Here is a 13,708-nt window from a genome sequence, read left to right on the forward strand (position 1 = left end):
TTAATCCGGATGGGGAGTACTCTGTTAAATCGGGGTATAGGTTCTTACAAGAGGCAAATACGTCCCAACAACCAGGACCCTCAAACACTGACACCATGAAACCTCTCTGGAATAAAATATGGGGATTGGAGGTGCCGAATAAGGTAAAAAAATTGATATGGCGCGCTTGCACAAATTCATTATCCACCAAAGTGAACTTGGTTCGTCGCAAAATCATCCCTGATAACCTGTGTGATATTTGCCGAGTACACCAAGAAGACACGGTCCATGCCTTGTACGGTTGCCCAGTGCTGAGTTCCTTATGGAGTCAAACTCCAATTTGGAATCATGAAGCACTCAAGGGCAGCACGAGTTTCACTGACATTATGGGTTTTGTTTTTGCAGGTAATAAGAATCCGAAGCTTTTTTCACTTGTCATATGGAACCTGTGAAATCACCGGAACAATCTCTGCCTCGGCAAAACAGCTTTGCCATTAGACAAAATAACAGAGCATGCTCGGGATAGACAGCTTGAAAATCTCACACCTCCAGCGAGCTACACTCTGCACCGGGGTCAATAATGGATGGAATGGTCTCCGCCGATAGCTCAAAGATATAAAATAAACTATGACGCGGCAACATTCGTGGAAGACAATCAAGCCGGATTGGGAGTTGTCATACGAAACAGTGAAGGTCATGCCATGGCCTCACTGACGCAACAAATCCCTTTGCCAACCACAATGATCGAAATTGAAGCACTCGCAGCACGGAGAGCGATGGAACTTGCACTAGAACTCAGCTTGGACAATATTACTTTGGAGGGCGACAATGAGACTCTGTTCAAAGCCTTGAAGAACAGAGACACAAGTTTGGCAATGCATGGCCACCTTATAAAAGATATTTTATTTCTTAGCTCTTATTTTTCAACTTTTAATGTATCCTTCGTACGCCGACAGTGTAATCCGTTGGCCCACTCTCTAGCTTGTAAGACTAAGTCTCTACCTTTAATGACTGTCTGGATGGATACTGTACCACCAGACCTTGTTTCAGTTCTTCAGGCAGATTTATCTAGCCTGCCTTAATAAAACGTATCTGACTGGATTCTCAAAAAAAAAAAAAAAAAAAAAAAAAACTGACCAACAATCAAGTCAACCTATACAACCAATACAAACATGACAAGTGGCAGATACACAACTAACTAAATGTGCTCTGTAAACTACACTCGTTTAATGCACTACAAAACTATTCTACTGTAGCTTAGTACTGCTATATACAAAACAACGAAGCTGAACTACTAAACTAATATCTACCTGATATTCTATCCTTTAACAAATATCTACGAGTCTCAAATATCTACAATCTGCAAGATATTTAACATAAAAAAATGATTAAAATTTTAAGGTCCGTTTGATTGAGAGGATGAAGAAGTTGTAGGCTGAAAAACTCTTTTATTTAGTTGGAAAAAAAAATTAGATTATAAAAAATATAATTTGTTTACTTTTATGCCCTTTGAGATAAATAAAATTTTTTTTTAAGTGCTTATTATAATAATATTTTACAATCTCAGGTTCTTGTGAATGCATGGCCTTCACGTTTAAAAAATTCAGTTATTTATTTATTTATTTATAATTTTTTTGTCTAATTTAAAAAAAATACAAAACTATTAGTTTTGTAATGATTATCTCATTCGTGGAGGTCATGACGTTTTAGCAATTCATATATATTTTTTGGCATAGTTATTTTGGCTTTAACCAATTGGAAAAATTTGTTCTTTATTTTTTATTCCATGCTATTCGTGAATATCATTGATCCACCATCACAATGGCTGCTTTAGATTTTTTTTCTTTTTTAGGGGTAGCGCTAGCCAAGTTAAGAATTTGTCATGGGTAAGTAAAAAATAAAATGATTAATTTTTTTTTTCTATATATACAGCTTCTATATTATATAATATATACACAATAATTTAAAATAATATTCTAAATACAATTTAGTATACAATATAATTGTATTGTATAATTGTCTAAAAAATTATTAAAAGTTTAAGGGTTCGTTTGGTTAGGAGGATGGAAAAGTATTGGGCTGATAGAAAATATTGGGAGGATAGAAAACTAAGAGTGGATAGAAAATATTTTATTTTCTACTCTATTTGTGTTTGGTTGGGAGGATAAAAAATTCTTTTGTTTAGTTGAGAAGAAAATGAAAGGTTAGAAAATGTAATTTATGTAAATTTATTTTCATGCCCTTCAAGATAAATAAATTAAAGGTTTATTATATATTTTTTAAATGTTAATTAATATATATATATATATATATATATATATATATATATATATATAACCGAAATATATGAAACTCTCACAATTTTTCATATTAGCACAATATTTAAATAAAATTATTTTGTTTAGTCTAAACTTAATAAGGAGTGAAACTCTATTTTTCTAACAAGTCCAACTTAAAGTCAAACTCATCATTTTTTTTAAACAAAATTATTTTCGTTTAATCCAAATTTAACAAGGAGTGAAAAGTCTATCTCTCTAACAAGTCAAACTTAAACTTAAACTCAAACATTGATAATTTATCTCTAAATTTGTGAGATTAATCATGAATACTATAAAAGCAATGCAAATCCCAATATTTTTTTTAAGCCGAGTAGAGGTATAAGTTTTTCTTATGTTATTTTCTTCTTCTCTACTTTGTTAAAAAAAATTTATTTTACGGTTTTTCATATATATTTTTAAAAGTAATTTTCGTATATGAACCACCAAACTCTCTTTAGCAGTTTTTTACAAGATAAAAAAGCTTGTAATAATTGAAATTATTATTTTGAATGTAATCCATATTTCTTTTATATTTCTCTATTGTTTAGTCATATATATATATATATATATTTTGTTTCAATAATTTCTAAGTAGTGAATCATCTAATTCTTTAATATGTTTTGGCCTTTTAAAAGTTTTAATATCTGAATATTTGAGTTATTTTTTTGCAGTATCTGAAATTGTTAGACAAATTTGTTGTAAGCCATTGCAAAATCAAGCAATGACTTCTTTATCAAATTGTAACACAAGTTAAAGTCATACAAGAGTAAATCATGCAATTAATGGAGTAGTTTCCTAATCAATTTAAGATTTTATAAAATTATGTTAGTCTATTTCACAAATAGGTAGGTTCCCGTGCATAGTACGGGTTAACGACTAGTATATTATAATCTCAAGTTTTCTGAATGCATGGCCTCTACGTTTGAACAATTCAGGTTTTTTTTTTTAATATAAATTTTGTTATCTAATTGAAAAAACAATACAATTTTATTGAAAAAACAATAAATTTTGTTTTCTTATACGTGGAGTCTTTCATGGCCTCCACGTTTTAGCAATTGATGTTTTTTTTTTTGGTCCAATTTATTTGGGCCTTAACCAATTAGAACAATTTGTTCTTTTTCTATTTCACTATTCACGAATCTCACTGATTTGCCTCTAGTAGCATTGCGCAACACCTTCTCACAGCTCGAATCCTCTTTTCATATCTATAGCTATGTTAAGGAGAAAGAAACTTCTCGGCATCCAAAAGAAAAACATAGCTTTGGCAAGAGAAAGACAACATGGAATAAGGGCAAAACAGTCATTTGGGTTTCTTCTTTTATTTTCTACTCGATTTTCTCTCTAATTCGGAGAGATGCATTTTGATTGGCTAGATGGAAAATACCGGACCCCACCATTTTCTTTCCTCCGTGTTTTCAGCTCAACCAAATAAGGATAAATGACTTTTTCTTCTCAGTTTCCTTCTTTATCTTTTCCATCATTCCTATTTTCAACTGATCCAAATGTACTGTAAAGATCGGTAAGACAAAAACAATAGAATGCATAAACAAATGGAGTTAAATAACTAATCATACATCTTATCAAATTAATAATAACTTATTATATTTATGTAATATCAATTAAGTAAAGGATGAAATTTAACTACAAAATTAGTTGTAACCTAAGACTACAATCTTACTCAATAAAATAAATATTACTAGATATTTTAAAAATGTAACAGTTGAATTGCATGTTCTTTACACTCTTAATATACATGTCAAATTTTGTGTCAATCGAATATTATTTAGTATATGATCTATAAGCCTATTTTTTATGCATAATCTTAAACTACAAAAACTAACAATTAAAAAAATTTATTAATGGCATAGCTATTGATTTTTAATTTTCTTGAAATTTTGCAAAAATGGAGGATATAAGAAGAAGATGTAATCCAATGGTGGAATTCTCAAAATTCACCTCCAATAAAAAGATATTAAGTAAGATTGTAGCCTTACGCTACAACCAATTTTGTAACTAAACTTTGTCCGTAAGTAAATATATATGATAAAGAAAAACACTAAAACACCTAGGAGCATGATTGGGAGTAAATGTGAAATGAAGAAAAAAAAAATTGATATAAGTTTTTTCTTTTCAAGTGTATGGCATTTTAATCATATACGTGGTCACTCTCTTGGAATTGGAGTTTTTTTGGACTTGGAAATCTAGATAGCACTTATTCAACTACTTGATCGAACAAAGAGAAGAACTAAGAAAACATAGAAGGGAGAAAGAGAAATAGAGAGAATGAGGAAAGAATCATAGGTGTAGATATAAATTTGTTGGTTGTATCAGTGGTGTAATTTGTTGTTAATAAAGAAGAAAAGTGCAATGAAAAACAACTTCATTTTGCCGTCAATGCCAAAGTCCCGAAGACAAGGTTTATTATTATTTTTTTAATGAATGAGCAAAAATTTGAAACATTTTTTTCTTTAATCTAAAATTAAATTTAAGAATAGTGTTATTAGTTGTTACTAGTTTTCCCCAAATTTGAACATCTCCCAATGAGAATCTGATTCGGCCTCCGTTATTGGTTGACGATGAGTATATATGGTTCTCCACCACCTGATGGGTTAAGCACCTAGTCGGGTATGGGTTGAGGACAAACTAGATTTGATCCAACTTGTGGACACTCCTAATTAACTATGGTAGGTTAATTTGAGAATGTCGTAAATTTTTATTATTTCCCTAGCTTGATTGAATAAAAATATGACATCAAAGAAAATAAATGTTAGAATTCTACAAATGATTAGAAAATTAGAGTTTAGAGATATGAATTAGTGGGTAATTGCATACACAATTTTTTTTTGGATACATGAATAATTGGAGGAAGAGAAATTTGAATCATGGGGTTTTTAGAAATACTGGGAGGTGCTAATCATCTGAGTTTCAAGTACATGGCTCTTAGCTTATTGCAATGGGAGATTATATGTTTATTACAAATGATAAGATTTATTTTGTTGGAATAACAATAAAAATCTAATTGTTGCGTTCAAGAAGGACAAACAATATAATTAATTTCTCAGTTTCTGGATTTAAGAAAAATGAGGATCCCTCAATTTTGTGCGTGAAACGATTAAACAACTCATCCAGGATCTCATTTCCAAAATGTTTTTCAATCATTCCTTCCAATATGGCTCTCAAGTATGAAGAACGCAGCGAGGAGCTCTGCAAGATAAGATGCTTCTTCTAGTTATTCAATACTTCCATTCTCTTAATGCTGAAATTTCCATTTCTTTCTATCAATGCTTTCAACTTCTTAGGGGGGAGGGGGGTGTAGTACGCTGGCACATTAAAAGAATAAAAGAATCCACTTTTGCTTCCTCGACTAATCCCTACAATAAAGAACAACCTTAATAACCTAATGTAAAAACCACGGCCTATGCTAACCTTCATCCTATAATTGCTATTGTCTAGTGTCGACTTACAAGGAATTTTTATATACACTCTAGTCTAGACTATAGAAATTGCAACCAACAATACCCTTATTCGAGATTAATTCACAATGTCTATCTAGTATCCACCATCTAAATTAGTCAAAGTATCATATTGTGGGAAAATTAATGTCAATTTCTCATAACTTTGGTGAATATTGTCCCTTAGTTTGCTAATTTTAATTTTGATATAAATTGTAAAGTAGACAAATTGTAAATTGATCTCAAATTCTGAGGCTGGTATAATATTTTTAAGTGCATAATATTGTAAGTTTAGGATGGATAATTTATATCTCAATTCCACTTGGTGTAAGTTGAACTAACTTGGGATAAAGTTTTTTCTCCAAACCAAGTTATAGGAGTCCTTCAACCTATTACATGACATTTTATAAGACTATTTATGTGTACATGGAAAAAACCTATCACATGTTTAATCCTAGCTATATATCCTGCTAACCAGTGTATGTTGAAAAAAACCAACTAAATTATCAATGGCATCAGTCATCCTGGTTTAACGGAGAGGAATTGCTTACTTACCACTTTGGCCATATCCATTAGGCAAGATCCCAGAATGTCTAGCTCTGTACCAGTAGATGTGTCAGAATTGCTCATGACACCAGGGACGGCAGGTACAAAGAGTACTAGTAACCCTCCAACCACAAGCTCTTGTGCCCTAGAAAACAGGAAGGACTCCATGTCCTTGGCAAATTGAGTTTCATAAGCCTCCAAAACTTCCTTTTTTGCATTTGTGTAGTGAATTCTCCCTTTATTCCATGCAGGAGAGCTTTCATCCATAACCTCAATGGGAATCTTGGAGAGCCAATTTAGTGCACAAGAGGAGTGAATCAAATGCAGAGATGCCTTGGGAAATAGGCAACCATGGAAGGAACCCGGTACCCCAGCTGCAAAGTATTGCCTATTGGGAGGGAGGGACTTGAACAGAGTATTGAAATCATAGGAGACATTGTCATTAAAGAACACTAGAAAGTCTGAGATTTGAGCATTTACTCCTTTTGATTTGTATTTGAGTTTTATAGCCTCTACTATGTTTTGCACTGTAATGAAGGTATTGGCTCCTGTAGAACAAACCAAATCTACTATACAAACTGGGTTTTTAGAACCAAAAAAGGTCTGGATGTCAAAGTGATTGGCTATAGCCTCGTTGATTTTTTCTTTGGCAGCTTCCACAACTCCTCTCTACAGAACAAGGGGTGATTATCATAATTAGAACCATGAAAATCACTATATATTTTGATTGGCTGCATTAACCTAAATTTGACAAAGAATTCTAACATAAGCTAGATTCAGAATGTAATTTTCTAGAAATGAAACAAAAGAATTTTGAGTAATCAATATTACAATAATTCCAACATTCAATCACCTCTCCTATATTTCGCAAAAATGAAAGTTTTATGTAATACCCCACATAATTTTTATTTAAGAGTTTTCTTTAAAATATAATTGTTGGGCTATAGGCTTTCTTTTAATTGTTATTGCAGCCCACTACCCACTAAGCCCACATCTTATAATACAAGCTACAGAATAGAGGAAGTGATAGTCAGGGTTTTATCTAAGAGGCTAAGAGGCTAAGAGGTGTTTTCCTTGGAGTTAGAGCACGTACAATTGAAGAGACAATCAGATTGTTCAAGGTAAGATTTCTCTCAATTAGAAACAAGAAAAAATTAGAATTTTATTAGGTTATTTAGAAATTTGATTTTGATCCTAAAATTTATATTCTAACGTTTAGATTTGCCGCTGGATTAGATGTTAGATTTGGGCCATGGGATTTCACGAATCAATATTTTTGTTTAACTCTTCCATTGGATTTGTACATATAATCCTAGATTGAAGTCAAACAATTCGGCCATCCTTCTTCCATTGAATTGGTATATATATATATATATATATATATATATATATATATATATATATAATGGTTAAAGAAGAAGTCAAAGAAGGTGGCTATTGTTCTTTTGTTGGATTTGTGTATATATATATACATATATAATGGTTATAGAAGAAGTCAAAGAAGGTGGCTTTTGTTCTGTTGGATTTGTGTATATATATATATATATATATATATATATATATATATATATATATATATATATATATATATATATATATAATGGATAGAAGAAGTCAAATAATGCGGCTGGTTTCATTGTCTCTGGGACTTATGCTATGCCAGTGTGGTGTTATATATATATATATATATATATATATATTAGGATATTAGGATAGCTGTAAGTTTTCTATGGTAGATATATATATATATATATATATATATATATATATATATATATATATATATATATAATATGACTTGTTTGGGGTTATGTATATTAACTTAAACTCTAAAACATTAGCTGCTGCCTCTGCGTTCTGATAAATTCAAGGAAAACACATATTTGTTTTGGGTAGAGATACTTTGCATTAGTGCTATCATTTAGTTCAGCAAAGTATTTTACTAGTGAGTCAGTTTTTATAGTTTAGTAAAATTTATATTTTGTAGAGGATATTGAGTAATTTCCATAATTGATTATAGGTCCGATTTAAGAGTGTCTTGTGGCTCTTTGGAGATTATTTTGGCTAGACTTTCAGAGTGATTCGAGTGCGGTAAGTAATTATGCATAATATGCACAGGTTTTGTTCTTTAGGTTCTTAGAAGTTAAAGATTTTCAAAGTTATATTTTTAAGCTTACATTTTTTAAAAGTTTATCAAAAAGCATTTTTACACTATTGAAAGAGAAGTTTTAATTGGCTTTTAAATAATGTTTTAAAATAAATTTCGAATTTTAAATAACGTTTTGAATGTCCAAAACCCATTTAAAAGATGATTTTTAACTAAACCATTTTCTAAAAATAATTGAGTTTCAAAGTAAATTTTCTAGAAAGATTTTTGTTCTTTAAAATGAGTGTTTTTAGAATTGATCAGATATATGTGTAAATCCGCTCACAGGATTGTATGTGAGAATATGTGTTGATCCCTCACTAGCAGGGGTTAGATGTTGGTATCTGCTCACAGGATTGTATGTGAGAATATGTGATGTGTATATGTGACACTGTGCTCTGATCAATTATTTGTATGTGTTTCCAAAAGACTTTAAGATATGATTATATGTGTATTAAGTGATTTTTTACATGTTTTGAAAACTATATTGGATATTTTGAGTGAAATTGTGAAATCAAACTCGTGCTTTGCTTGACTCTATTCCGTTGTGTATTCTGTATAATTACTTACTAGATGTGTGGCTCACCCCATCAATTAATATTTTCAGATTAAAGTATAGTTGGGAATTAGAACCTTTGGACCGCTTGTGAGGTGCAAGGTAGAGCGTGGAAGTTGTAGGCGGCTTCAGTGTTACTTGAAGACTCATAAAATTTTAGTTACCTTTGTTTTGTAGTTCACATTTTATATAGTGGAGTTTATTTCAATTTTTGGAGTTTTGAAAAGATTATTAGTTTTTATTTCTTTTTCTTATTCCGCTTAGAATTCACAATATTTTGAAGACTTTTATAATTTTTAAAATTTTAGTTATTATAAGAGGTTTATCAGAAGCATTGTTTATTTGGAGTTTTATGGAACAATGTTTAAATAAATTATGTTTATTGAGCTAGGTAAGGTTAGCAAGTTAGTCATATATCTAAATTCATGTTTCATGGATTTGGGTCATGACATTTTATGCACTGGATATGACATTTCTTTGCTTTTATATTAAAAGATTGTCATGCCCTCAAATTGTTATCTCCACCATATTTTCTCAGGATAATGTTATGTAAAGATGCTCATCTTCTGCAAATATTTTTATTAGACAGTACTTTCAATTACTCATCCCATGGTTGTGTGTAGAAAATAGTTATTGACTCTCATAGGAAAGTAACTTGGTCCACTGTGCTTGGAAATTACAAGTGATTGCTATGAACAAGGCAGTATAAATTAATTTAGTTTCCAACAGATTTCATACAAGACGTTGATGCTTTCAACAAACACACCAATGAATGGCAGGAAAAGTGAAAAAAGAAGAAGAAGTTCTAATTATTAAAGAATACCTGATAATTGGAGTTTTGCTAATAGCTATAAGGTCCCTCTCCTCCATTCGGTGCATATAATTCCGGCAATTCATGAGTCCCTTTGTCCTCCATTCTCTCTCTCAGAGACACAAAAACTCAGATGCACCTGCTATATGTAATTTTTTATTTTTATATTTTTTATGTGCATGCCTTTCGGAGTTTGTTGAGAGAAGATGTGAATATAAAGGCAGCTCAATTGATGGAGTTGTAGAGAAGGAATCGGTATTTTAGGATAAATAAAAAAAGAAGCAAAATAACTGTTTTTTTAATACATATCAAACTAATTTCTATAATCTTATAAAAAAATCAAAGTTTAAATAAAATCTAGAAAATAATCTATTTATTGATTCTAAACTTAGTTTTGCAAAAATTCATTTATAAATTATAATATATAAAATCAAAGATTTTGTAATTTTTTTTTTGGGGTGAAACTTAAGGGTCTGTTTGGAAGCATAATTTTAACACATTTCAACACATTTTAAACAATATTACACACTTTTTCACACACTTTTTCACCCACACATATATCAAAAACACTCAAATAACATAACTCAAACTACTCTTCCAAATATCCTCTAAGTGTAAGGATTTGGTGAAACTTTAGCTTGAAAAAATTTATGGCCATCATTACAATGCAAACTGGAATAGTAAAAGCTCTTTTTGGGGTATCATATTCTATTTTACTATTTCAAAAAGCTATTTTATCAATTATATCATACTATTCTACAACACACTCAATATCCCCTCTTTTATTTTTCTCTTCCTCTCTCTCAACCACTCATCACCGCCCAAAGCCCAGACCCATGGATAATGGATTCAAGCACTGAAACCTTAGGCTTCTCTTCACTCTCATAGGCTGAAAGTAATGCCACCATCTCTTCTTAATGGTGCCAATTCTCTACAACACACCCAATGGTGCCAATTATATCATACTATTTTACAACACACCCAATATCCCCTCTTTTATTTTTCTCTTCCTCTTTCTCTCAACCACTCATCACTGCCCAAAGCCCAGACCCATGGATAATGGATTCAAGCACTGAAACCTTAGGCTCGTCTTCACTCTCATAGGCTGAAAGTAATGCCACCATCTCTTCTGAATGGTGCCAATTTTCTACAACACACCCAATGGTGCCAATTATATCATACTATTTTACAACACACCCAATATCCCCTCTTTTATTTTTCTCCTCCTCTCTCTCAACCACTCATCACCGCCCAGAGCCAGACCCATGGATAATGGATTCAAGCACTGAAACCTTAGGCTCCTCTTCACTCTCATAGGCTGAAAGTAATGCCACCATCTCTTCTGAATGGTGCCAATTCTCTACAACCGATTGTGCTTGTGCTTCAATGTGCATATCAAAATCCAAAATAACATCTTGATCCTCACAATATCCTTGATCTTCCAGCTTATATATAGGTTGACCTTGGTCTTGGCATCTGGCTCATTATAGAAAGCCAACCACGGCACCACCTCGATCTACCATTAACAACACAACCGCCATCCGCTAGTCCACCACCACGACACCACCCCGATTTGCCACATCAAACCATGTTCTCCACCAAACCATGAGACCCACGGAGGCTTGTAGGGCCGGCCCAAGTGTTTTGAAGGCCTAAGGCGAAATCTTCAAATGGAGTCTTTATGTTATCATTTAAATAATATTTAACTAGCATTTTATATAATAATTTTTTTAAAATCCATTTTTTTTTGAGAAAAAGCTAAAGTTATAACAAATTTTACTACAAACTGGTGTTGTAATCAATGTAATCAATGACATGAGGCTTACAAAAATATTAGAAATATTATAAAATTTACAACATGAGATTTACAAAGATATATCACCAATCACAAATATTCATTCAAAAATGCATTCAATATTTTGTTGAAATCTACCTATCATATTCATTGTCACATCAAATTATAAAAGTTATGGAGACCACTACACACTCTTGGTGCAGTGATCATTTCACAAGTATAAGTTCTTGTGGGGTGTGGGGGGCAATGGCCAAGATTTAAGTCTTTAGAAAAAAGTTTCGCACACACATATACTTAGATTAGATTAGAGTAGAATTTTTATTTTGTATAAAAATAATTAAATAAATAAAATTTATGTAGTAAAAATTATAGTATTTTTAACATTTTCCTATTTGAATTACTTGTGATTCGTAACACGTCTATTTGTAAGACCTATTTATTTAAATTTGTTTTATCTCTATCTCTAGCACTAATTACTTAATTCTTTGAGCCTTCTTAATAGTGAAAAAAAAAAATCTAAACTAAAATATTTTAATATTTTCCAAAAATATTTACATATAAAAAAAAATAAAAAAATTTACCCCCAATTTGGGGCTTCTCTAGTAAGGGGCCCTAGGCAATGGCCTAATTGGCCTAAGCCTAGGGCCGGCCCTAGAGGCTTGATTCAAGGGAAGAGAGATCAAAGAGAGACAAAGAGGGAAGAGACCTATGCCGCCGTGACCATCTGCCATGTTGCGGCACCACGCCGTATGATCTGAGATACACCAATGCATGGGCACCGATCCACACAGAGAGGGATGAGAGAGAAGGAGAGATGGAATGAGAGAGAAAGAATCAAAGAAAATGGTACTGGTGAAAGAGAGAGGAGAGCTCTGTGAGAGAGATGAGTTGAAAGAGAAAAGTCAGAGAAATTAAACAAAATGTGAAAAGAGGGAATAAAATATAATTATTTTGGTTTACAATTGTATTGTACCATTCTTAGCACAATTGCAAATTTTTTTGCAATTGCAAGATTTTACAAGACCGGAGATGATCTATTTTTGTGTCTTGATGTTACAATATAGCAACATATGGCATATATAAAACCCAATGCGAATGCTCTTACAATGCAAATTAGATTGGTAAAAACTATTTTATATTTATTTATTTATTTTTGGGTTGAAACTTAAGTTTGACAATATTTATAGCCATCATTACAATGCAAACTGAAATGGTAAGTAGAAGTAAGGCGAAAATTCTATTTTAGTCCCTACATTTTGAGATTATTGTTATTTTTTGTAAATTTGGTCCATACTATAAAATCACAATTTTTCTTACATTTTCTTGGTAACCAAACACAATAACACAATTCAAATTTATTAATCTTCAACTCCGGTAGATACACATATCAACTCATCAACTAAAAAAAACCCAAAGTTGGACCCATAATGATTTTGAATTGAAAATAAAATGGACTAATATCCTGTGCAATACCTCAAATCCTAGCCTTCCATTCAATCTAACGGATCTAAAACAACTCCACGTCATCAATCCGTGTGACTTAGAAAAAAAAAAATTTAAAACTCACTCTCATTCATTCCTTTTTTTTTTTTCTTGTTCATATCTCTCTCTGCAATTCTCCACTCCTCTGTTCTCTACTTCTCTCTAAATTTTAGAATTTTCAAAAAAATCCCTTAGACATTGTTGCCGCTACCACTATCGCGCCAAACCACCATCATCGCACGGGCCAAGTCTCGAACTGGTCACCATTGCACCGCCCACAAGTTGTGGCCTCTCTCCCCCAACGATCTATCAACCCCTGCTATGCCTTCGCTTGCTCCACTGCCTAGCATCTTCAAACTGCACCGCCAGCACAGTCACTTCTCAATAAGTTTTCTCTCTGATTTTTCATATATATTAGGAACACGAAAGAAAATAATTATAATTTGACATTGCAATCTTTTCGATTTTTTTTAGTTAGTTATGAGCTTAGGGATTGAAATAAGATGGTGGGTTTTTTGGCTGTGGGATTTGTGGGTTCTTTTAATCTGGGTCTTGGTTTTTTGTAAAGTTGTGATTTTTTTTTTTCATTCCCATGGTGGTGATTTGTACTAAGAGCCAAGAAA

The 13,708-nt window shown here is 31.9% G+C and overlaps 1 protein-coding gene and 1 pseudogene across 1 annotated transcript; one reads left to right on the plus strand and one right to left on the minus strand.

Moving 5' to 3' along the window:
- Window positions 1–563: 563 nt before the first annotated feature.
- LOC142606559 (uncharacterized) lies at window positions 564–1,061 on the plus strand. The gene has a single exon (XM_075777878.1). It carries the CDS (start codon window positions 564–566, stop codon window positions 1,059–1,061), a length of 498 nt encoding a protein of 165 aa, XP_075633993.1.
- A 4,183-nt stretch (window positions 1,062–5,244) lies between these two features.
- Window positions 5,245–9,960, minus strand: LOC142605518 (loganic acid O-methyltransferase-like; annotated as a pseudogene).
- Between the last annotated feature and the right edge of the window lie 3,748 nt (window positions 9,961–13,708).

Source organism: Castanea sativa, chromosome 8 (assembly GCF_040712315.1).
Source record: "Castanea sativa cultivar Marrone di Chiusa Pesio chromosome 8, ASM4071231v1".
Taxonomy (NCBI): Eukaryota; Viridiplantae; Streptophyta; class Magnoliopsida; order Fagales; family Fagaceae; genus Castanea; species Castanea sativa.